Source organism: Bos indicus, chromosome 10 (genome assembly GCF_029378745.1).
Source record: "Bos indicus isolate NIAB-ARS_2022 breed Sahiwal x Tharparkar chromosome 10, NIAB-ARS_B.indTharparkar_mat_pri_1.0, whole genome shotgun sequence".
In the NCBI taxonomy this organism is placed as follows: Eukaryota; Metazoa; Chordata; class Mammalia; order Artiodactyla; family Bovidae; genus Bos; species Bos indicus.
Genome location: NC_091769.1, coordinates 11,908,155 through 11,934,295, shown reverse-complemented (window position 1 = coordinate 11,934,295; position 26,141 = coordinate 11,908,155). Strand labels below are relative to the sequence as shown.

Here is a 26,141-nt window from a genome sequence, read left to right as displayed (position 1 = left end):
GCGCCCCTTTCTTCCAGTCCCACAACCTTTCCCTCGGTGCTCACGTCATATGAGTGACCTAGAACTGACCCTTGAGTCTCTCTGGGCCTCCTCCCGGCGCCCCCGCCCCCGCCAGAGCGGATGCCAACTCTGCAGCCGGCAGGATGTACGGAGAAAGCCGGAGTCTCTCTCACTCTGTGGTCCAACCCGCCCCGTCGCCATGGTGACCGCCGGAGTCACGCAGCTCCACCCCTTCCTCGCGACGTGGCCCCACCCCTCCGAACCCGGAAGCTCGCGGCTCGCGCCCGCTGCGCGAACAATTCCGGAGGAGGGAGGGCGGCGGTCCGGTCTCGCTCGGTCGCGCGCCCCGCCCCTCGGAGGCCGGCCCTCCAGCGCGCCCCCACGGCTAGCAGCGCTTACGGATACTGAGCGCTCAGGCCTCCAGCCCCAACCCGGGCCCCAGCAGCCTCCGAGGCCGGCCCCCTTTCTGGAGGGAAGAGCCGCCTTGGGAGGAGGGACAGGGACCTGGGGGCGGCCACGGCAGGTGAGGGGTGGGAGGGGTCCTGGGAAGCCTGGGATGTGGGTGTATGATGTGTTTGTGGCCGCAGGTGAGAGTGGTTTGTAGTGATCACGGCTGCCTCTGTCGGTGTGACTTTGTGAGTGTGGCCCTTAGTGGGTCGGCTCATGTGACCATGCACGTGATTGTACGTCCCTGTGTGTGTGTCTAAGGTCGTGTCTGAGTTCATGGGGGTGATCGGTGTGCCTGTGACCCTGCCTTTGTGTAGCTGTCACCAGTGGGACTGGAAGAAGGTGGAGATCTGTGTGTGTTTCGCCTCGGGTGGGGGGTCGGGTACTTGACCTGGACATACTCCTGTTATCCCATATTGGGGCTACACTGCTGCAGCCCAGGAACGCATTTTTCCTGTAAACTTTGAAGAACTCTGAGCAGACTAGTTATTTTGGAGATTGCACCTCAGCCTGAAAGTGATAAATGCCTTTGTCATTGCTGAGCACGGGCCAGGTGTGAGGAAAGTGGCAGGGCTAAGCTGTCTCACTTTCCTCTTCTCCTTGTCCTCGGGAGTCCTAAATTCTGCATTTATGCTGCTTCTTTGTCTCCACCTACAATGTTCCAGCTCCTCTTGGCACCGAGCTTCAAGAGACTGAGGGGTAATTGAATAGCTGTGTGCAAATTTCCAAAAGCTTTAATACTAAGACAGGGTACAAGATGAGATGTGACCGTCAAAATGTCAAGTAGTCAGCTTTTCCTCCTATGAGGTTTAGAAGATAATAGAGTAAGCTTCTGAAGATAAGGATAAATCTTCCCCCCAGGAAACCTAAAAAAAGAATAGCTCTGTACTGGTGTGGTGAGGTATGGAGACTTGCATTAAAAAGCCAAGGGCATCCTCCAGAGACCCTTAGGTTCTAATATTTTGCTATTGCTTGTGTCAGTAAGAATCACAGATTGTCTGTATGTAGAGCATATGATTGAGGAAAAGGATCAGAAAATCTCTGACTAGTTGAACTGGTTAGATGACTTAAACATTTGTAAAGGTGATTTCATTGGCTGTGAATTGGCAGGGTCTGTTGAAATCCTGAGGGATAAGTGGACTGTAAAGTGGCTGGTTTTGGTGAAACCTTGATGGAGAAGTGCATGTAATTCTTGCACACTCAAAACTGGCAGTTTTATCCTGGAGCAGCACAAGGGCCAGAGAGGACTGGGTGTCTAGAGCACTCTCTGAGAAGGGGGTTTCCCTAAGCAAGACGAAGGGAAAATTCCTGCCACCCATTTCCCAGCAGCATGAACAGGTGCTTTTGTTTTTGTGAAGAATTGTGAGAGATCAAATCAGCGTTGAGCTCCTGGTCCACATTCTTTCTTATTTAATACCGATCAGTTGGATCACAGTCTCAGTGAACCTTTTTTTTTTTTTTTTTTTACCATATGCAGAATGTTCCCCTTGTGACTTGGAAAAGTATTCCCTTGTAGTGGATGAAAGAGAGCTAGGAGAACAAAATTCCTTTTCATACCACTCACAGCCGCTTTCCCTTTGCAGCAGTTTTTTTCCCTCTTAAATGTCAGTTGGTCATATGCAACATTTGGTATCTATCTTACGTTTCATGTACTGCCAAACTAGCACAAGTGTTCACATCACTTGCTTCTATAAAAATGTAGTCACCGTTCAGTGGAATCTCCAACCAGTGAGATTAGTTATAAAATAAATGTTATAATATTGAGTGGTTGTGGATAATACTGAAGACTGTGGTAAGGAACCTTGTTCTACTTACTCCTGAGGGAAGAAGTGAATGACAGTGAGTGTGTGAGCCTGTGTACAATGTGTGTGTGTATATTTGTATGATAGTTTGGTTTGGATGTTGCAACTGATTCCAAACTATGAATCATTTATTTTATCCCAAGTTTGGTGAATATAGAAGCAAAATTTCTGACTTTAGTCAGACAAAGTGTTTTGAGTAGGTGTTTTGTTCTGATCTGTTGAGTAGGGATTTTTTTCTAAACATGTTTTTGATATTTCCTCCTGTAGAATAGTGATTGTTTATAGTAATGGTATACTAGAAAATGTCTTGATTAGGCAATAGTTAGATGACATAGGAATAGTTCAAGTCTGTCCAGGTAGAAAGTTTTCCAGAATTAACTATACTTGCCAGTTGCTTTCAGTTAAAAGCAGTGACCAGCTTAGAGAAGGGCTATAGTTCAAATGGCTTCAGTTTTTTAACATGTTAATATTTGTTAAGAGAAAATGGATATGCAAAGAATGATTTTCTTTATTTCAGTATGAATAAGAACTACATCCATGCACATTGATTGTCTGTATAATACTGGCTGATGATTTTCTTCATATTTTAGAACCACTGAAGATTTCAATAAACTTTTCTAAGAACCATCCCAGCCTTGAAAGAAAAGGCCAGTTATTACAGTGTTAAGGTTGTAAACCTAGTTTAATATTGGATGTCTACATTTACCATCTCCTTGGGGTTCAGTTTAGTAGCCCCCAAGGCTAGAGGTAACAGTTGAGATTGCTGAGTGCCCTTTTTTTTTGAGGGAGCAGATGTGGAGGGCCAAAGAGGAAGATTCATTGGCTTAAGAATCCCTGGCACCTGACCAGCCCAGAAAAGCCCCTCTAAGTTTCTCAGTTCACAGTCAAGCCTAAGACTTAAGTCCTAGGGTCTCAAACTCATCCTAGCCCTGCTAGGAAAGTCCAGGCTTGTGCTGCAGTAGAGGACATGATGCAAAGGAGCATTTGAGTCCTTCCAAACCAATGGGTAGAATTTCGTCATTTGGCAATAAGAATCTGCAACAAGGAACTATAATTTTCAAGTTCCTGTTATGAAACAACATAGATTTTTAAGCAAACAGGGGCAGCTTTAAGTTGAGGATGCCCGGCCAATGTAACACTAATAGGTACCCAGGTTAAAAGGGATTCTAGGATTGACTAGTTCGGCCTGCTTAGGATGCAGTCATTTCATTTAGTCGACAGATAATGCCTGCTGTGTACGAAGCACTATGCTGCACTTTAGGGAGAGAGTAGTGAAACAATCCTAGATGAGAAAACAAGCCCCCAAAGGGTCAGTGACTTTTCCCAGGTCATAGAACTATAACAGCTGGAAATCATTAATCTCACAATAGAAGACCACCTGTTTTTTAAAGGCCACATGTTTTATTTTTTTGCAAGTTATTGTGCCTTCAGGAATGTTCTGGTACTTTATCATGGATCTTCAGCGTGCATTATATCACTTTTACCACATCCATATGAACAGCAAGTTTTTCCTGTATTTTGCATTAAAATCTATGTGTGTTTCTGAAGCTGTCTTCTCCTAGAGTTAGATTTATGGCATTTTATGAATTTATGAGGAAGCAGACTTAGCAGCAGCAGCAGGCTTACATGAACTCCTTTTTCTAGTGTGGACTGTTCCCTAGAATTCTGTCAGACAGGAACATCTTTATTAACATAGATTCTTAAGGTTTTGTTGAAAGACAGGCTATTCTACTGCATTTGGAGTCATGTAACTAGGACAGGCAGTCAGGGGTCAGAAAAGACTGTCCTGTGGTCCTGGTTTTGCAATAGCCATGGGATCTTGGGTAAGTCATTAACATTTTCTAGACCAGATTCCTCTTTTGGAGGAACTAAGGGGGTTGGAATAATTCTCTCTCAGGGTACTTCTTGCTTGCTCCATGATTATAGGATTTCACCAATTGTTTTCTGTTGACAAGGTAAAACAGCCCATTTCCTCGGTTTTACCTTTTAAAGTATTGTTGGTAGAACCAGACCAGATTCTACATTTAGTTCTGATGTAAACATGAATTCTTGACGTGAAACATCACATGCTTTTATTTCAGGGTTAACCTCCATTTCAGCTAACCATGGGAGAGATTAAAGTCTCTCCTGATTATAACTGGTTTAGAAGTACAGTCCCCCTTAAAAAGGTATGTATGGTTTTACTACACCTCTTATTTGCAAAATCTTGTATTGTTTTTCATGTGTGATTTAGACATTATGTCTTAGTAGTGTTTGAGAGTAAAGGTTATTGCCAAATATCACGACTGGATTGCAGAACATAATGTTCAACCCCTTCCCTGTCAAGTATAATCAACTTTTGAGACTCATTCAAGAGTAAAAGTCAGAATAACTGTACTCATTATTTTGCAGTTGTTTTTACATATTCAAGCAAGCAGGAATACGTGTACGCCTCTGTATAGTTTGGTGGAAAGTGTAAGCAACAGCACCTGTACAGTAAGTGCAGTTAGATTCTGTTAGAAACCATTTTCCTGTTCTTCAAGATTGAAGATTTACATTATAGATCCTCTGTTTGCCATAATCTGTACTCATTCTGTCATAGTCATCTTTTAGAAACTTTATTTGCCTGGGTTGTCCAAAAACCCTAAACACTTACGTTGAAGTCTGTTGACTGTGAGTCTCAAATTAATCCCAAATGCTTGGGATCACACTGACAAAAGTTGTGTCAGAATAAAATCTTTGCTGATCCCCTTGCAAGCATTAGAGTACTATGATCTGAAGATCATCTATGTTGCTGTTAAAATTATTTTGTCAGGGTAGATAGCTGTGGAAGTAGCATGCAAGTTTGAATTAATAACAGAGTTACTCTTCCTATAGAAATTTGAGGTACAGTTTCTACATAGAGACAGAATACCTTCCACTATTGTAGGAAGTCCCCAAATACAGTTTAACAAAGTGGGTAGTGGTGTGCCCATTTTACAGATGAGAAAACCAAGGTTCATGGAGGTTAACATGTTAAAGTCACATAGTCTAGTAGAGTTTGGGTTAAAATCAAATTATCTGGCTTCAAAGCAGCTTGGCAAAGGGAACCTGCCTTTCTTCTTGCTACCCCAGGAACTACTGTCTGTGCTAGAAGAATTGCCACTGGAGTCCCTCTGCCTTGTCCCATCCCCTCAAGTAATTAACATGGGCTCCTCTTGATGAACTCACTCAGCAAGCTAATCACTAGACCCAAAGCAACACAAACTTACCGAAATATACTTGGAAGTAGTTGTAGGAAGTAGTTTCACTGATATAGTGTTCTCCTTTGGTCAGTTTGGTCCATAAGTGATGAAGAGTTTGCTTGAAATTTCATAGTGCTAGATTTTAATTTTAGAAATCTGAATATCATATCTCATGTTTTATTATTAGAAGGTTGGAATTTACTGGATGCACTATCAATGGTCACTAAGATTTTTCACTACAATCACAGCAAAAAGAAACATGAAAAGCAAAAATGTGAGTGGCAGAATCCAAAGGGCAAAAACATAATCATGAGATATACCGTCAATTGTGGAAGTCCGGAAAGTATTGGATAGGGCCCTCTAGACTTTGCCCTGCCCTGTTCATCTGCTAAGTGACTCCGGTTAGCATGCTGCCACCCACATTGGCACCATAGGCCCCACAGCACTGCCAACTTGGAGCTCTCAGAAGATGGAACTTGGGGCTTCCCTGGTGGTCCAGTGGTTAAGACTCCGTGCTCCTAATGCAGGGGAAAATAAGATCCAGCATGCCACATGGCATGGCCAAAGAAGAAAAAAATAGAACCTTGAACCTTTTAATATAAAAGTAGGATAAGTATTGATTTGCATTGGCGTAAGTTCAAGCAGTTAATGTACTTTTCCAAATAGCACCAAAAAGTCAGCCAAAGAGAACAAAAATCACCTATCATGCAGTGCATACTGTAGCGAACATTTTTGCCACTATTGAACACTCAGTATCTGCCAGACTCTGTGCTGAACACCTGATTTGTCTCAGCTCATGTAATGCTCATCTTTTTCCCTTACTGGGTCAAAAGCCACTAAATGAGGAAGGTTTCTGATGACCTTCCTCCTTCTCATCCCCCTTTCCCCCAAAATCCAGTTTCTCCCTGAGCCCATTCCCCACACCTGACCGAATGGTTTGAAATACTCTCTGGGGACAGTGACACCTATACCTGCCTCATCCCTCCTCTCTAGCAGAGGTCTCTGTCTCAGAGGCTTGGGCTAGATCAGGCTCCTGAAGCATCTCACTCATGGTCCCATCTCTACCCAGCTTCTCCCCAGAGCCCGGAGTCTTTTCTATCTCTCGTCTCCCCTTTCACACACTAACCCTGCTGATCCCAGCCAGCCCTCTGGGCCAGCACTGGAGAATGACTCTGCAAATTGTCCTCCTCCTACGTGCGCGCATGCACACACACAGCAGAAATACGGGGAAGAGTTAAGATGCCATGTGCAGAGTTTACTGTTTAATGGTAAACAAAATAAACTTCAAATAGTCATGACTGGAGAGGAAAATTCCAAGCTGAGAGAAAAAGAAGCTCTCGGGAAAAGTATAAAGCAGTTCCATGGACTGTGTCAGTTCTGAAGAAGGAAAAGGAGACAAAGCTGTTTATTATATGTACTGGTCTGGTGTGATCCCCACGTTAGTGTGTAAACCACCAAGACAGTGGTATTAAAATTGTCAGCGAAGTTACGGTGTCGAAATAACTATTAACATGTAAAATCAAATCCATGAGATTTTTCATTTTCTTCTTATAACTTTCCCTCCAGATTATTGTGGATGATGATGATAGTAAGATCTGGTCGCTCTACGATGCAGGCCCCAGAAATATCAGGTGTCCTCTCATATTTCTCCCTCCCGTCAGCGGAACTGCGGATGTATTTTTCCGGCAGATTTTGGCTTTGACTGGATGGGGTTACCGGGTTATAGCTGTAAGTATTGTTGATTTAGGATAACAGTGCAGGTCCACCTTTTCTGATTTTGTATGTGTGTGTGTGTGTGTGTGTGTTTCTGTTTCTGAGTATAGTAATAGGCATGTTTCTTATTGTAAAATACTGTTTTTCATTTTTAAAATGTGAAAGGGAGTTTTTTGATGAAGGTGGTATGGTTTGAAAACAAACGGAGGCGCAGAGGAGACAAACCTTTATCGAAGCTTTCTCTACCCTCAGCTTGAACATGCATTTCCTGAATAAGTCTGACCGGTAGGAAGCATTGTTGTTTATAGATGAGGCTGAGGTCTGGACATTTTAGAGATGGCTGAGGGTCACACAGCCAGTAGGCAGCAGAGGGAGAACCCAGCTCAATCTTCTGACCCCATTTCCTCCCCCCTTTTATTCCATCACTGCTTGTGAGCAGCAAAGGGGACCGAAAGCTTGCTTTACTGTGAGTCTTTGACAGGTGAGGTGAGGTTCATTAATTAGCTCATATCCTTCACATTTGGTTAAAAAGTATGTTGTTTCTAATTGTTATCACTGCTGCTGCTGCTGCTGCTGCTAAGTCGCTTCAGTCATGTCCGACTCTGTGCGACCCCAGAGATGGCAGCCCAACAGGCTCCCCAGTCCCTGGGATTCTCCAGGCAAGAATGCTGGAGTGGGTTGCCATTGCCTTCTCCAATGCATGAAAGTGAAAAATGAAAGTGAAGTTGCTCAGTTGTGTCCAACTCTTCGCAACCCCATGGACTGCAGCCTACCAGGCTCCTCTGTCCATGGGATTTTCCAGGCAAGAGTACTGGAGTGGGGTGCCATTGCCTTCTCCGTGTTATCGCTGAGTTTGGTCTAAATCTAGTTTTGCATTGGTCATTCTTTAATCTCCCTCTCTGGGAGGAGGGCGTAGGCGGGAAGGCGCCGTTGCTCACCGTAGAGTGTTCGGCACGCCTTGACTAGGTCAGGATGGTGGACTTCGGTTTCCTAACTTCCCCGAAGCAGAGGCCCTGGCTTTGGAGCTGGCGGTTGTTTTCTGGGACCTAGAATGTTAACATGTAAATGGTACTCCTCATGGGAGTACTGCTGTTAGTATACATTTTATTTACTGCCTAGAGGAGAGAAAATGTGGACCAGGGCTCTTCTCTTAGAAGGAAACTGAAAATTCCACTGGGGCTACCACCAACTGGGGTCACAGGAGACAAATGCAGTTCCTCTTCCTCTTGACAGCCCTGCTTTTTCTTGGAAAAACTCGTTACTTTCGGCCGCCTACTTTCCCCCCAGGTCTTGTCTTCTCCAGGTAAATCTCTCCGGAGTCTTTAACCATTCCTCGTATGGTGTGTTGGAAGCCCTGCCATGCAATCCTCCCTTGTTCTGGGTTTTCAGTAATCCCTCTCTGCACAGCATTCCAGGAGAGGAGGGTGGTGGCCGCCCTCCTCCTAGTCCTTTGCAGCTGAAGTGGTGACACTTTCTGTCTAGGTGATCGCTGTTGGTCAGCCAGGGAAGGGGAAACTGAGCAGCCCCCCAGCTGTCTGTCTCACTTTTGAGCGTTCTTCAAAGCAGACAGCATGTTTTTGGTTCTAAACTGACAGGGCACACAGCCTTGCCTTTTGCCTGGATATTTCTTCTTGCCCTCAAGCTTCCTGATGTGGGCATTCCCTATTTCTTAGCTAGATAAAGAATCAAGGAAAAAGACAGCAGTGTCTTCAAAATCACTTTGTCCTTAAGATTTGATCAAAGTGCCAGGAGATTTCTGAAATTTTACTAGACATCTGTTAGTATCCAGCAGTTAAAAATGCATGGGTCCTTTTTTCATTTACATTTTTATTGAAATAATTATAGATTCACATGCAGTTGTAAGAAATAATAGATACCCCTTATATACTTTGCCCATTTTCTCCCAATAGTAACGTTTTATAAAACTGTAGTAGAATATCACAGCCAACATTGATGTTAATATAATCCACCAACCTTGTTCACATTTCCAGTTTTACTCATACTCATTTTGTCAAGAGATTTTTCTGCATCTGTTGAGGTGATCATGCGGTTTTTCTTCAATTTGTTAATATGAGGTATCACACTGATTGATTTGTGAATATAGAAAAATCCTTGAACCCCTGAGATAAACCCCACTTGATCATGGTAGATGATCTTTTACTACATTGTTGGATTCAGTAGTATTTTGAGGATTTTTGCATCTATGTTTATCTGTGATATTGGCCTGTAATTTTCTTATTTTGTGAAATCTTTGTCTGGTTTTGGTATCAGGGTGATGGGGGCCTCATAGAATGAGTTTGAGAGTGTTCCTTCCTCTGCAATTTTTTGGAATAGTTTTAAAAGGATAGGTGTTAACTCTCCTCTAAATGCTTGATAGAATCACCTGTGAAGCCATCTGATCCTGGACTATTGTTTGTTAGAAGTTTCTAAATCATAGTTTCAATCTCTTGTAATAGGTCTATTCATGTTTTCTATTTCTTCGTGGTGCATGTTCCTACTGATTTCTCCTTTAAGCAATTGCCTGTATATTGAGGTGCTCTTACATCGGGTGCATATTTATTTACAATTGTTATATCTTCTTGGATTAACTCCTCGATCATTATGTAGTGTCCTTCTTTGTCTCTTGTAACAGTCTTTATTTTCAAGTCTATTTTGTCTGATAAGAGTATCGCTCCTCCAGATTTCTTTGATTTCCATTTGCTTGGAATACCTTTTTCCATCCTTTTAGTTGCAGTCTGTATGTGTCCCTAGATGTGGGTGTATCTCTTATAGACAGCGTTCAGTTCAGTTCAGTCGCTTAGTTGTGTCCGACTCTTTGCGACCCTATGAATCGCAGTGCGCCAGGCCTCCCTGTCCATCACCATCTCCTGGAGTTCACTCAGACTCACGTCCATCGAGTCAGTGATGCCATCCAGCCATCTCATCCTCTGTCGTCCCCTTCTCCTCCTGCCCCCAATCCCTGCCAGCATCAGAGTCTTTTCCAATGAGTCAACTCTTTGCATGAGGTGGCCAAAGTACTGGAGTTTCAGCTTCAGCATCATTCCCTCCAAAGAAATCCCAGGGCTGATCTCCTTCAGAATGGACTGGTTGGATCTCCTTGCAGTCCAAGGGACTCTCAAATATATGGGTATTTATTATTATTAACTTGTTTATTTTGGGCTGTGCTGGGTCTTCATTGCTGCATGGGCTTTTCTGTAGTTGCAGCAAGCAGGGGGTACTCTCTAGTGTGGTTCATGGGCTGCTGATTGTGGTGGTAGCCCTAGATCTTGTTTTTTGATCCATTCAGCTAGTCTGTGTCTTTTGGGTGGAGCATTGATCTATTTACATTTAAGGTAATTATCAATATGTATGTTCTTAATTGCTGTTTTGTTAATTGTTTTGGATTTGGTTTTATAGGTCATTTTTTCCTCTTCCTCTTTTTTTCTCTTCTAACCACTCCAGTATTCTTGCCTGGAGAATTCCATAGCCAGAGATGTCTGGGACTACAGTCACAAAGAGTCGGACATGACCAAGTGGCTAACATACTTTCACTTGCAATTTGATGACTATCTTTAGTGTTTTGTTTGGATCAATTTTTCTTTTCTATGTGTATCTATTGCAGATTTTTGGTTTGCAGTTACCCTGAGGTTTTGATATAGCGTGCTGTCTCTGTCTCTCTCTCTCTGTCTCTCTCTCTCTCTCTGTCTCTCTCTTTCTATACACACACACACCCACACACCCACACGATTGTTCTAAGTGCTGGTCTCTTAATTTCAAATGTATTTCTAATGTCTTGCATTCGTACTCTCCTTTTCTCATGATTGCTGGGTTTGATATCATATTTGTGTGTGGATGATTTCCTACCTTTTACTGTATATTTGCCTTTACTAGTGAGCTTTCTCATTTGTAATTTTCTTGTTTCTAGATGCGGCCTTTCTTTTTTGTCTAGAGAAATTCTTTTAGCATTCATGTAAAGCTGGTTTGGTGGCGCTGAATGGAACCTTGCTGAGTAGAGTATTCTTGGTCGTAGGTTTTGCCTGTCATCACTTGAAATATATTGTGCCACTCCCTTTGGGTCTGGAGTAGCATCATTACTTCGAATTCTTTTTCAGGTAGAGTGCCTGTCTCCACTTCATTTGTTCTTCTCGGGTTTTATCTTGGAACACATTTCTTTGCATATCATTTTGTCTAATTTTCTGTGTTTGTGGCCTCTGTTCCTCAGGTGTCTCATTATGGTTTCTTCTTTGGGTATAGGCTTTTTTTTGGTAGGCTTAAGCCTTTTTTGTTATGGTTGTTCAGCAATTAGTCGTGATTTTGGTGTTTTCATGAGAGGAGGGTAAGCTCAAGTCCTTCTACTCCACCATCTTGTCTCCAGCTTTTTTTTTTCCCCTATGCTTATAGTCTCTCTTGCTCAGAGTGTCAGATGCAGAGGCCTTCCACCTGGCACTTTAGGCCAGACACCTCAGCTCTGGGACACTCCTTAGGGCACAGACATTTTTAAATTAAAGGATTCATAAAAATGTCATCTCCTTTCTTTTAGGCTATCATCTGACTCAAACTCTCAAATTTTTGCTAGGAAGAGTCTGTTCTCCATCCTGCCTCAGAAAAGTGGAATCGTATCCACGAATGGAATTTTAATAGTAAAACTAACATATTACATCATATCTGAAATTATCCCATAATTTACATGGTGGTATCTATCCCAATGATTTGTCATTAGCCAAATAAATCTAAGTGCTTAAAACAGCAAGGCTTTAAGATGAATCTTACGTGTATTAAAGGGCACCCTTAGGTGACAAACCTGAGTCCCCTAGAAAGGAATTAGTGACTTGTGTTTCTTTTTCTTCATTATTGTCAACGTTAAGGGGTTACCTGGGGTCAAGCACCTGAAATGTTTAATCACAAACAAAAGTACTACAAGAAGTCAGATAGAATGACTAAGTCAGTAAACGTAGAGGAACAATTTTATTGAATACTCCCTTAAAGAAATGCTACCAAAAAGAGAGGAAACTCTCCTTAGAAGGATTTCTAGTTCTGAGCCATAATTCAGAATGAAATTGGTTTAAGGGGAAAACAAAATTTTCTTACTTGAATAGGTTCTGCTCTGTTCACCCTTGAACCTCAGAGTTTCTAAGCTATTTGGAAAGGAAATTGATGTGAATTGAAATTGTTGTATACGTAGTATCACTAGAGTGTGGTTTTTATTTTTATTTTTTTAATTGTTCTGTTAGATAAAATTGGAATTTTGAAGTCTAGGATAAGATGAGAGCTTATTTTCCTATGTTTTGAAAAAGGAGCAGAGATTCAGCAAATGAGAAACACTGTTGTGAGAGCCCTAAATTTTTCAGATACATATGAGTTGTATTTTACTTTTACAATTTTTAAAATAAATTTAAAACTTGTTATATTCTAGTTGCAGTATCCAGTTTATTGGGACCACCTTGAATTCTGTGATGGATTCAGAAAACTTTTAGACCATTTACAATTGGATAAAGTGAGTACCTTGAAACTAGTTACTCACATGTGATTTTAATGCAACATTTACGTCATTGTCTGGTGTTGTCTTTTTTTTTTAATAACAGCTCTTTAGAGCTAGAATTCACATACCATACAGTTTACCCTTTTAAAGTGTATAATTCACTGTTTTTTAATATATTCAGAGATATGTGCAACCATCACAACAGTCAATTTTCGAACATTTTTTTCCACCCCAAAAAGAAACCCCATACTTAGCAGTCACCACCCTTCTTCCTCCCTGGAGCCCTGTCTGTGGATTTGCCTGTTATGGATATTTTATATAAATACAAAAATGTAATTTGTGGTCTTTTGTGACTGGCTTTTTTCACTTCGCACGAGATTTTCAAGGTTCATCGATGTTGCAAATTCTATCAATAACTCATTCCTTTTAATTGTTAAATAAAATCCCATTGTATGGATGAAACACATTTTATTTACCCATTCATCACTTGATTTGTTTCCACTGGTTAGTTATTATGAGTGATGTTGCTATGAACATTCTTACACAAATTTCGTTTTCAGTTCTCTTGAGTACATGTCTAGGAGTGGAAATACTGAATTACTGAATTAAAATTTCTGTTTTCTTAAACAGAAACTGTAAAGTAGATTCATTTTCTAATATAATCTGTGAATAATATTTTTTAACTAATATAACATATACACCATTGTATTTTTTCTTGACAGGGTATAGACATTGCATTTAAATACAGTATTTCCTAAACTTCTAACTGCTGTAAATATTTCAGTCTAATGACTGGTGATAACATTATATTCTGTGGTTGGTGATAATTAAAACAGTTTTTTGATACTTCAAGATTAGTCATTGTTTTTAGGATCCTTGTGTTTGTTTCTAATTAGGTTCATCTCTTTGGGGCTTCTCTGGGAGGCTTTTTGGCCCAAAAGTTTGCTGAATACACTCACAAATCTCCCCGAGTCCATTCCCTCATCCTTTGCAATTCCTTCAGTGACACCTCTATCTTCAACCAAACATGGACCGCAAGCAGGTAAGAATGTAAACATGTGACCAACAGTTTTGTTATTTTTAGTGGAATTGAAAATGTTGATGTTTGGTTTTTTTGAAGCATTAGAGAGGGAGGGGCCATATATACTTTTGTCTTCTGAAACCATCCTGGCTTTTAGCATTAGAAACAGTCATCCTTGCAAAGGAAAAGAATTGAGAGAATTCTAACTTCCGTGTTTCCCATTACTTTAAATCATCGTCTGGCTTTATTATAGTTCACATGCCTTTACGGTTTCCCTTCAGTGCATATCTCACTGATACTGTATTCTGCTTGCTCCACTTAGTATTTTGTGTACAGAGTCCTGTGTAATGACTGTTACAGTTTTTTTAAGGCCTTCGGCTTCTCTCAATTTTTCATCAGGTTCTACTGTAAATCTTTGTGTGTAAATTACTTTGTTCCTCTCTTTCTGGGTTATTTCCTTGAGATAGGTTCCCCGAAATGGAGAGACTGTTTAGTTCGCTGGCACTTTTACAACATTAGTCTGCTTTTTAGAAAGATGGAGAGGGCATAATGCTTTGCAAGGCAACCAGTGGGGTACCTGCTTTATTGGAGCCATCCCTTCGTTGATTTTATCGTTTGAATTAGTTTTATAGATGTCTAATGGTACCTTAAAACTGACTTCACAATATTTCTTTCATTGCTAACAAGGCTAGGCTCTACCCCCCAAAAGTAGCCTATTGACTTAACTTACCTGAGTGATCAGATTGGTTTTCACAAAATGTTCTAGGTAAACATTGTTTTCATAGTTTTCACAACTATTTACTATTGCATTCTGATTTTTTAAAAAATGTTTCCTGATGTTTTCTCACTTATTTACTCAGCATTTGTGCAGCAATTTCTTGTATGCATTAGACAGATACTTCATGTCCAGATGATGCACCAAAAGTCATTCTTTTTGATGATTTTTTCATGTTGTTTTGATTGTCAGAAGTCAAGACTTCCCTACTTAGTGCTCTTGCATATCAGTAATTTTTTATCAAATGTCTGAATACTTACTGTGTGTCACACAGAGGCTTCAGGGATGAACAGAGCCAAGAGGATGACCCCCCGCCCCTCACTCAAACACAGAAAGCACCCAGGCAGCATCCCCTTTAGAAGTTAAGAAGCTGTTGGGATGGGTTGGAGTAGAGAACTTAGATCATTGAAGGTGACTGAAAGATGGCTAACTGGTCCTTATAAGGGACGTTTACTGAGAATGTATATCAGAAGGTGGTCTGTACCTTTTATAAGTCATTTTCAGCATAGGTTTAAAAAAATTCATGTTTACCCTATATAAGGGCTCCCAATGTAATTAATGGAGTAAACTCTAACTAAAGATCACATATAGAAATACATGAAGATTGAATTGCCTTGAATTAGCCCAAGAATCCCCTAGTAGCAATAGTAGGTATAATAACTGTGATTTTACTATTTTGAAATCTATCCTTTAATGTTAATCAAAAGGTGATATAAACCTTAAGATTGATATGGTAAGTGTTCAGTTTTCCACAAGTAGCTTAAGCCATTGAAAATAAGGCCAACTAGAAAATAAAATCTTGGAATTATCAGAATGTTTATCTCAATAAAGGCATTTTGAAATATTGCTTATAATTATTCCCAATCCTCAAAGGTTTGATCATATGAAACCATAACTCTTTGGGAACTTGAGAAAGCATTTATAAAAACTGGATGCTTCAAAACTAGCTATTTGAAGGAAGAGACTAGGTTTTTTAAATCTCTAAATCCCAAATGCCTAGCTATACAGAGCTTCAATATTGAATGAATACTTGCCACTCATGTATTGTCTTGTAAGTTTAAATGTCAGTTTTTTTGTTTGTTTGTTTTTTACAGCTTTTGGCTGATGCCATCATTTATGCTTAAAAAAATAGTTCTTGGGAACTTTTCCTCTGGCCCAGTGGACCCTATGATGGCTGATGCCATTGATTTCATGGTAGACAGGGTAAGGATCATGACCTTGGGGAGGGGACACCTTGACCTGGGAATTTTCATGTCTTCTTGGTTCCTGAGAAATACCTGTCTCATTCAGTGTGTATTAGAGGTGTTTGTTAAGTATTTTTCCATATTAACTTTAATACATTCTAGATGGATATTACGGCTGCTGAATAATTTATCAGAATCATTTGGGGAAATTTAAAAAACACAGACTCTAAGGGCTCACACTAGGCCTTGAACTGGAATCCCTGGCCGAGGGCTCTGGGAATCTGTTTTTACCTCACTCCTCCACTTCTGCCTCCCCAGGTCAGTGTGATGGAGCAGGTTTGTAGATGTGCAGGTAGAAACTACTGGATAGATGATTTTTTCTGAGGCCTCTTCCAGCTCTAAGATCACTGAAATGTTTCTCTGTCTTCATTAAGCTTCTGGAATGGGCTTGCTGCCCACAGGCACCTGGTTGAAGAGGCAGCTCAGATTGAGGGTTGTGGAAGGCCAGGTGCCCAGAACAGAAAAGTATCACCACTTCCAGGGCCCAGTTATGGTCTCAAATACATTTTGTCTCCTCAGTGGTTAACTTACTGGCCCTACCACACATAATGCCACCTTTATAAATAGAATATTATCTGTGGATATAATGTAAATGTGAAAAAAATTTTTTTGAAAAATCTTTACCTGTGTTTTTTCCTGCAGCTGGAAAGTTTGGGTCAGAGTGAACTGGCTTCAAGACTTACCCTGAATTGTCAAAATTCTTATGTGGAACCTCATAAAATTCGGGATATCCCTGTAACCATTATGGATGTAAGTTTTCTTTAAGTAAAACAGATGCTTTACCTTTTTTATATGTATATGTCAAGATCCACCTTACAAATCATTTTACGATTTTTCAGTGTTGCTTCAAACACTGCATTGAATTTGTTTTTACCACCTGCCCCCCACACAGCTTTCTCAATTTCAAAAAAAATCTTTTATTGCTTATCCTGTATTTTTCCTGGAAGGAATGACACCATTGAAATAAAAATAAATTTAAACAAACATGGTAGTCCTTACCCATTTTGGTTTGCTTTGCTGTTCTTTTTAAGCTGTTACAAATCTGGGCAGCAAAACGAAGGTGCCAGAATCCCATAAAGTCCAGTTAACACAAAAGCTTGCTTCTTACATGTTTTTTTGATTATAGTAAAATACACATAAAAAAATTCACATAACAAAATTTAAACTACTTTTAAGTGTACAGTTCAGTACCATTAAGTATATTTATAGTGTGGTCCAGCTGCCACTGTTAGCCATCTCCAGAACTTTCTATCATCCCAAACTGAAACTCTGTACCCATTAAACAATAACTCTTCCTTCACCATTACCCCTAGAGACCCTAGTAACTTTTGTCCTGCTTTTTGTCTCTATGAATTTACCTGTTCTAGGTACCTCATGTAAGTGGAATCATATAAATATCCTTATGTATCTGGCTTGTTTCACTTAGCATATTTCTAAGCTTTATCCATGTTAAAGCACATGTTAAAAATATCCAGTTATCCTCCAATTAAAAATAAATTTAAAATTTTAAAAATCATTCCCTTTTACGGTTGGATAATATTGCGTTGTATGTATATACCGCAGTTTGTTTATCCTTTCATCTGTGGATAGACATTTGAGTTGTTTCCACCTTTTGGCTACTGTGAATAATGCTGCTGTAAATGTTTGTGTGCAAATACACATTCAAGGTTCTATTTTCAGTTCTTTTGGGTGGTGCATACCTAGAAATGGAATTGCTGAATCATTTGATAATTCTGTTTAACTCCTAGAGGGACTGCCTTACTGTCTTCCACAGGGGCCATACCATTTTACATTCCCATTAGCAGTGCATAAGGTCTCCAATTTCTCCATATCGTCGCCAATATCCTTGTTATTTTCTTTATTTTTTTCTAATAGTGGCCACCCTAATGGATGTGAAGTGGTATTTCACTGTGGCTTTGACTTTTTATTTTAATCATATAACTGTTCTGTCTCACAATAGATTTATTCCTAAATGCAAGTAATATGGTATTTAAATTAAAAACTGATTTTTATCAGGTTATTATGAACATGTACAATAACTTACTATTTTCTATTGTAATTGCTACATTCCAACATTTACCACGACACAGAGTAAGCTTGTCAATACTCTCAAAGAAATATATGGTCCTCACAGTGCATTTGCTCTGCCTGCACTTTCAAAGTTATGGTCACCACTTAAGTACATGGTCACTTAAAATGTCTAGAAGTTTTAGCAAGGTGGAGACGCACCTGTCTTTATTTTCATGGGTTTTTTTTTTTGTCTTTTGTATTATTTGAATAATTTTTGCATGAGTTTGAACATAAATTTGTGTATTATGATTCTTGAGTCATATATTGCAAACTTCCAACAGTGGCTCCCCCAGGAAAGGGCCTGGACTTTTTATCTAATATTCTTAATTTTTTAGATAATTATTTTCACAGAGTATATCACACATATAACTGCTTTTACATTAATACTAAGTTCTTTTGGGGTTTCATGATCTTTTTGAAATTGGTGTTTTCAGTGATTGCTTGCTATTAATGTTCTGTTAATTTAATTAACTATCTTTGAGGACAAATGAAATTCATGGTATAGTTTTTTTCCCCTAAACAATGCAAAAGACATTTGGCAGTAAAATCTGTGTGTTTTACTTTGGAGTTAGAGTCACTAGGGATGAGTAGAAGGTGGTGGCCCAGACTTCAGAAAGGTTCAACCATGTCTCCTGTAAGGAGTGCTTGGGGGGACACTTTGCTTAATGTGAAAAGAACACATTGAAATAACAGTTTTGTCCTCATATTCTTCTCAAGGTGTTTGACCAGAGTGCACTTTCAACTGAAGCTAAAGAAGAAATGTACAAACTGTATCCTAATGCCCGGAGGGCTCACCTTAAAACAGGAGGCAATTTCCCATACCTGTGCAGAAGTGCAGAGGTGAATCTCTATGTACAGGTAGGCCCTTGGATGGAACCCAGAGTCTATCGTTTGAAACATAAAGCTTTTTGGTGGTGGAGAGAGAGAACTATAAAATTCTCTGTAGGAATGAAGCACTAACTTGATAAAGGTGGTCTCCATGAGTAATTTATAGAATTCAAGCATAGTAGAGACACCTGGGTGCCTGTCTGCCCACTCTCCCTTCTCTATGAACCACAGGCCTGAACTCACACACTGAGGAGCCATTTGGTACCATGGAACCTTGGCTCCCAGATTCAAGGAATTCAGTCAGGACACCAGACTTAAATGGAGTCAGTCTGAGTCCCATGAAGTGACTTCTTGGTCGAATTTTAATGCATTAAAACGTACACACAATCTAACACACACCACCTCTTCAAACACCTGCCTAAACTGATATTAGAACAGTGTGAGAAACAGCTGCTTTGCAGTTTGGCAAATAGTGTCATGACTTAAAAAACCAATCATGTTCTTTGATCCTGTCTGATTCCCAGAGACAGTCATTATGATATTAGAACAGCAGAGGATGGGAAGGACCTGATTCATAGCAGCAGAGGAGAAGGGTAAACACCTGCTTGAGAAGCAGCGTGCTGCAATTTAAAATGTTAGTAAGAAAATGTAGTTGCCCAGAAAGACTGGTTACATAAAGATTTTTGACTTTTTGTTTTCTAATTTGCCTCTAGTTAGTATATATTACTCTAGTTTTTTAGTGTTTGTATGTTTATTTTTATTGAGGTATAATTGGTTTTTTGGGCTTCCCTGGTGGCTCAGACGGTAAAGCATCTGCCTGCAATGCAGGAGACCCAGGTTCAATCCCTGGGTCTTGACGATTCCCTAGAAAAGGGAATAGCAACCCACTCCAGTATTATTCCCTGGAGAATTACATGGACAGAAGAGCCTGGCAGGCTATCGTCCACAGAGTCTCAGTCAGACACAACTGAGCAACTAACACATACGTAGTTGGTTTATAATGTTAGTTTCACGTGTTCTACGTAGTGATTCAACATTTTTAGATTAGAGATTATGTTCCATTTAAAGTTATTGTAAGATATTGGCTATATACCCTGTGATGTACAGTATCTCCTTGTGGCCTATTTTATACGAGGTAGTTTTTACCTTTTAACCCCGTACCCCCATCTTGCTCCTTCCCTGAGTACTCTATAATTTAGAAGTAGAAATTATTAATATGCGACAGTGATGTTTAAAATAATCATTCTGCATTTCTGCAGATACATTTGCTTCAATTCCATGGAACCAAATACGCAGCTATTGACCCATCGATGGTCAGTGCCGAGGAACTCGAGGTGCAGAAAGGCAGCCTTGGCATCAGTCAGGAGGAGCAGTAGCTGTTAGTGACGAATGGTCCGGCGTGTTTGTACAATCAGTGACGTCAGTGCCCGCCAGTCGGCCTCTCTTCGGTTGGTCAGGTTCACCGGTTATCACTGTGTTTGGAACTAGGACTGACGGTCATCTTCGTGACAGGCAGCAGCTCTTCTAAGCCAGTGTAACTATTTCCTCTTCAGTTTTTTTAGCTTTTGAACTTAAGTACTTTTGGAGACTCCCATTTTAAGAACTGTGAAAATTTTGCTACCGAAAGTATTTACCCACTATGTTCTTAATTATTAATTTCTTAGTTTGGGGGTTTTGTAGATTTTTTTCCTTTTCTTTCTGTCTTCCTTTCTTCCAGTTATTTGCTGTAAATGCTGCATAGCCACGTTATGTATAGCACATTTGTTTTTTTATGCTCTCTTGGTTATAACAGTTTAAATTAGAGTGCCAAGGCCGTCACCCACTGTTTGCTCTCCTGCAAATCAACTACTTCTAATTTCCAGTTAAGCCAGTTGTTTTTAATTTTGGCTGTTGTCTTTCTACCCATACAGTCTTTGGAATAAAAATTCAATTTCAATGAGTTGAATTTTATGATTTTATGATTTTTTTGGCTTTTATGATTATCGCAGCTGCCAAATGGGCTGCCTACACATAGGACTCTGAGAAGCAGAGCATGGTGTTTGCCAAACCTGTGTGACTTTTGGTAAGTGACTTAATCTCTCTAAAGCACACTTGGCTCATTGTTAGATTACAAAAACAGTCATTTACTGAGCGGCTGCGCTGGCAAGGTACTTTTCATACCTGCTTTTCACCACCTCAGTGGAAAAATTTAAACACACATAGAGAAAATAGTATAATGAACTAAATCCCCATCAGCTTCAAAAATTATCACCTCATTGATGGTGTTGCATCATCTCTTACTCCACCCTCACTTTTTCTACACATACTCGTATCACTGGGTTATTTTAAGGCAATTTCTGATATCTTATTTCATCTGTAAATATTTTTCTATGTACCTCCAAGAGATAATGCCATTATCACACTTTAAAAAATTCAGCAATAATTCTTTCATACTAATATCCAGTCAGTGTTCCTATTTGTGATTCTCTCATAAATTATCTTTTTACAGTTGACGTGTTCTACTTAGCTTCCAAAGTTCACACTTTGGAAGGACCAGAACCGACCAAAAAGATCCTCCATGACAAAAGATATTAAGAAGAAATCACAACCAGATGGGTAGGAGGGGCACAGTTACAATATAGCCAAGTCCCATACCCCCAGGTTGGGGACCCACATACAGGAGAATTATAATTGCAGAGGTTCTCCCAAAGAGGGTTCCGAGCCCCAAGTCAGGCTCCCCAGCCCAAAGGTCCTGCACTGGCAAGATGAGCCCCCAGAGCATTTGGCTTTGAAAAGCAAGCAGGGCTTACTTTCAGGAGTCCCAGAGAGCTGGGGAGGTAGACACTCCTCTCTCAAAGGGTGCACACAAAACATCACATGTTCTGGGTTTCAGGGCAGGAGCAGTAATTTGATAGGAGCCTGGGTCAGACCTACCTGCGTTTTAAAGTTTCCTGGAGAGTCAGGAGGCAACTGCAGCTCACGCTAAGGGTATAGACACTGCTGGCAGCCAATCTTGGGAGCTCATTCTACCATGTGGACACTGGCGCTGGCAAGTGCCATCATGGAATCCTCCCTCTAGCCTGGCTCTGGCTCAACAGCCTGCATGCATCACTGCTGGGATGCCTCAGGCCAAGAGTTGAAAAATATACTAGAAGAAATCAACAGTAGAGTTAATGCTACAGAGGAATGGATCAATGAGCTGGAAGATGAAGAAGTGGAAATCACTGAAGCCAAACAGAAAAATAATGAAGAGACAAAGAGACCTCTGCAGCAACATCGAGTTCACTAATATTCACATTATAGAGGTTCAAGAAGGAGAAAAGAGAGCCGAGAACATACTTGAAGGCATAAAAGCTGAAAAAGTCCCTAACCTAGGAAATGAAACAACCAGCCAATCTAGAAATTGCAGAGTCCTTACAGGATTAACCCAAAGAGAAACACACTAAGACACATTGTAGTCAAAATGGCAGAAATTAGAATATTAACCCATTACTGACTGGAGGATTTTTGCAGAAACTTATACCGGGGGCTATAATATGTCTCTGGTCCATAATGTGTTAAAAGCAGCAAGCGAAAAATAAAAGGAAGTCCTATAAAGCTATCAGCTAACTTTTCAGCAGAAACTCCACAGGCCAGAAGAGAGTGGCATAATATACTTAAAAGTGATGAAAAGGGAAAACCTACCACAACCAAGAATACTCTACCCAGCAATGCTGTCATTTAGATTTGATGGAGAGATAAAAGCCTTACAGAAAAATAAAAGCAAAAAGAGTTTATACCACCAAACCACCTTTACAAGAAGTGTTAAAGGAACTTCTCTAAGCAAAAAAGAAAAGACCACAACAAGAAACACAAAAATTATGAAAGGAAAAATCTCATCAGTAAAGGCAAATGGTAGAAGTAGGAACTCATCCTCACAGAAAGCTAGTAGGAAGGTTAAATCACAAAAGTAGTAAAATCATCTACATCCACAATAAAGCTGTAAAGGGATACACAGAAAAATTAGATATAAACATGATATCAAAAACAATAAATGAGAGGAGAGTACAAATGCAGAGTTGTTAAAAGGCACCGAAATTAAGAGATCAGCAACTTAAAACAGGGCTTTCCTGGTGGCTCAGGTTATAAAGAATATGATCCCCTGGAGAAGGGAATGGCTACCCACTCTAGTATTCTTGCCTGGAGAATTCCATAGACAGGGAAGCCTGGCGAGCCACAGTCCCTGGGGTTGCAAAGAGTCAGATACATCTGAGTGACTAACCCTTTCACCTTATAACAATCATATATATGTGTGTGTGTATATGTGTGTGTATATACATACATACATATATATATATGTGTGTATATATATGTATAATAATTGCTATATAAAATCCTCATGGTAGTCACATATGAAATCTATAATAGGGCTTCCCTGGTAGCTCAGTGGTAAGGAATCCACCTGCCAATGCAGGAGACACAGGTTTGATCCCTGTGCCATGGAGCAGCTAAGCTGGTGTGCCACAACTACTGAGCCTGTGCTCTAGAGCCCAGGAGCTGCAACTGCTGAGCCCACATGCTGCACCTCCTGAAGCCTGCATGCCCTAGAGCCAGTGCGCGCAACAAGAGAAGCCACTGAATGAGAAGCCTGCAGCCCTAACTAGAGAGTAGCCCCTGCTCCCTGCAGCTCAGGAAAAGCCAAAGACCCAACACAGCCAAAAATACATATTTTAAAAAAAATCTATAATAGATACACAAGAAAAAGGAATTCAGAACATAACACTAGTCACCAAATCACAAGAGGACAAAAGAAAGGAACAAGAAAGAACTATATAAACAACCCAGAACAGTTACCAAAATGGCATAAGAACATGTGTATCGGTAATTACTTGAAATGTAAATGGACTTAATACTCCAATCAAAAGGCAGAGTAGCTGAATGGATTAAAAAAAAAAAAGACCCATATATATGCTGCCTATAAGAGACTTACTTCAGACCCAACAACATACACAGACAGAAAGTGAGGGGATGGAAAAAGATATTCCTGCAAATGAAAATCAAAAGAAAGCCAAGGTAGCAATAGTCATATCAGACAAAATAGACTAAAATAAAGACTCTTACAAGAAATAAAGAAGGACATTACATAATGATCAAGGAATCAATTCAAGAAAAAGATATAACAATGCACCCAATATAGGAGCACCTAAATACATAAAACAAATATAAATGGACATAAAGGGAGAAATTGATAGTAACAGAATAATAATAGGAGACCTTACCACACTTACATCAATGGATAGAACATCCAGAGAATCAATTAGGAAACATTGGTTGACATGTTAGGCAAAATGAACTTAGTAGGTATATGTACAGAATATCCCATACAAAAACAGAATACACATTCTTTTCAAGTGTAAATGGAACATTCTTGAGGGTAGATCATGTGCTAGACCAGAAAACAATCCTTGGTAAACCTAAGGATACTGAAATCATATCAAGCATCTTCTCTGACTACAATGCTATGACACTAGAAATCAAGGGGAAAAAAAACTTGCCAAAAAAGAAAATGTAGAGGCTAAACAAAATGCTACTAAACAATCAATAGATCACAGAATAAATCAAAGAGGAAATAAAATACCTAGAGACAAAATGAAAGCACAACTATCCAGAAGTCTATGGGATGGAGCAAAAGCAACTCTAAGTTGACAGCAATACAAGCTTACCTCAGGAAATAAGGGAAATCTCAGCCTGACTTTACACCTAAAGGAACAGCAAACAAAACCCAAAGTCAATCGAAGGAAAGGAATTGTAAAGATCAGAGCAGAAATAAATGAAATAGAGACCAAAAAATCAATGAAATTAAGACCTGGTTCTTTGAAAGGGATAATATTGATAAACCTGTGTGTGTGTGTGTGTGTATGTGTGTGCTCAGTTGTGTCCAACTCTTTGTAACCCTATGGACTGTAGCCCACCAGGCTCCTTTGTTCATGGAGCTTTCCAGGCAAGAATACTGCAGTGGGTTGCCATTTTCTACTCCTGAGGATCTTCCCAACCCAGGGATCCAACTCAATCTCTTGTGTCTCTTGCATTGGCAGGTGGGGTCTTTACCACTGTGCCACCTGGGAAGCCCTGATAAACTTTTACCCAAACTAATCAAGAAAAAAAGAGACAAGACCCACAGCAATAAAATCAGAAATGAAAAGGAGAAGTTGCAACAGATACCACAGACATACAAATGATCATACAAATAACTGAATGCTAATAAAATGAACAACCTGGAAAAAATGGACAAATTTCTAGAAATATACAATGTCCCAAGACTGAACCAAGAATAAACAAAAAATATGAACAGATAAATTATCCATAATGAAATTCAATCAGGAATTTTTTTAAAAACCCCAACAAATAAATTCCAGGATCAGGTGGCTTCACAGGAGAATTCTACCAAAGATTTTGAGAAGAGTTAACACCTATCCTTCTGAAACTATTCCAAAAAAATCACAGAGGGAGGAACACTTCCAAACTCATCCTGTGAGCCAACCTCACCCTGATATAAAAACCAGACAAAGATGCCACACACAAAAAAGGAAAATTATAGGACAGTATCACTGATGAATATAAATACGAAAATCCTCAACAAAATATTAGCAAACCAATTCCAATGATACATATAAAGAATCATACAACATGATCAAGTGGGATTTATCCCAGGGCTGCAAAAATTTTTCACTACTCACAAATCAACGTGAGACAGCACATTAACAAATTGAAGACTAAAAACCATAGGTCATCTCAATAGATTCAGAAAAAGTTTTTGATAAAAATGCAATATCCATCTATGATTTAAAAAAACTCTCCAGAAAGTGGGTAGAGAGGGAAACGTACCTCAACATAATAAAGGCCATATGTGACAAGCCCACTACTAATATCATGCTCAACAGTGAGAAGCTGAAAGTATTTCCTCTAAGATGAGGAATAACACAGGCATGCCCACTCTCATCACTTTTATTCAATATAGAATTCGAAGTCCTAGCCATAGCAGTCAGACTAGAAAAGAAAATAACAATAATCCAAATCGGAAAGGAAGAAGTAAAACTGACACTGTTTGTAGAAAACATGATACTATACATTGAAAATCCTAAAGATGCCACCAGGAAACTACCAGGGCTCATCAATGAATTTGCTAAATTTGAGGATGCAAAATTAATATTCAGAAATCTGTTGCATTTCTATACAGTAAGAACAAACTATTAGAAAGGATATTAAGGAAACAATATCATTTACCATCACATCAAACAGAGTAAATAGGAATAAACCTACCTAAGAGGGTAAAGGAACTATACTCATAAAACTATAAGATATGGATGAAAGAACCTGAAGATGACACAAACAGATGGAAAGACAGACTATATTCATGTATTAGAAGAATTAATACTGTTAAAATGACCAAACTCTGCAAGCAATCTACAGATTCAATGCAAACCCTATCAAAATACCAGGGCATTTTTCATGGAACTAGAATGATTTTAAAATCTATATGGAAACACAAAAAGACCCCCAAAAGCCAAAACAATCTTGACAAAGAAGAACAGAGCTCATACAGCTCAATATCAAAAAACACA

The 26,141-nt window shown here is 39.7% G+C and overlaps 1 protein-coding gene across 2 annotated transcripts; it reads left to right on the top strand.

Moving 5' to 3' along the window:
• The first annotated feature begins 184 nt into the window (after nt 1–184).
• On the top strand, nt 185–20,506 carry SPG21 (SPG21 abhydrolase domain containing, maspardin). 2 transcript variants are annotated; one of them, XM_019968120.2, is made up of 9 exons: nt 384–523; nt 4,331–4,417; nt 7,019–7,180; nt 12,558–12,638; nt 13,520–13,665; nt 15,514–15,622; nt 16,306–16,413; nt 18,451–18,591; nt 19,821–20,506. In XM_019968120.2, the coding sequence occupies exons 2-9, from the start codon at nt 4,355–4,357 to the stop codon at nt 19,935–19,937; spliced, it is 927 nt and encodes a 308-aa protein (XP_019823679.1). In that variant the 5' UTR covers nt 384–523; nt 4,331–4,354; the 3' UTR covers nt 19,938–20,506. The 2 variants fall into 2 exon arrangements, with proteins under 2 accessions (XP_070652997.1, XP_019823679.1); XM_070796896.1 differs by lacking the exon at nt 4,331–4,417 and having other exon boundaries at nt 185–523.
• The last annotated feature ends 5,635 nt before the right edge of the window (nt 20,507–26,141 follow it).

Coding starts and splice junctions, on each gene's coding strand:
- SPG21 (XM_070796896.1), top strand. CDS start 200: ATGGTGACCGCCGGAGTCACGCAGCTCCACCCCTTCCTCGCGACGTGG. Junction 12,639..13,519: donor ACCATTTACAATTGGATAAA/GTGAGTACCTTG, acceptor GTTTCTAATTAG/GTTCATCTCTTTGGGGCTTC. Junction 13,666..15,513: donor CAAACATGGACCGCAAGCAG/GTAAGAATGTAA, acceptor TGTTTTTTACAG/CTTTTGGCTGATGCCATCAT.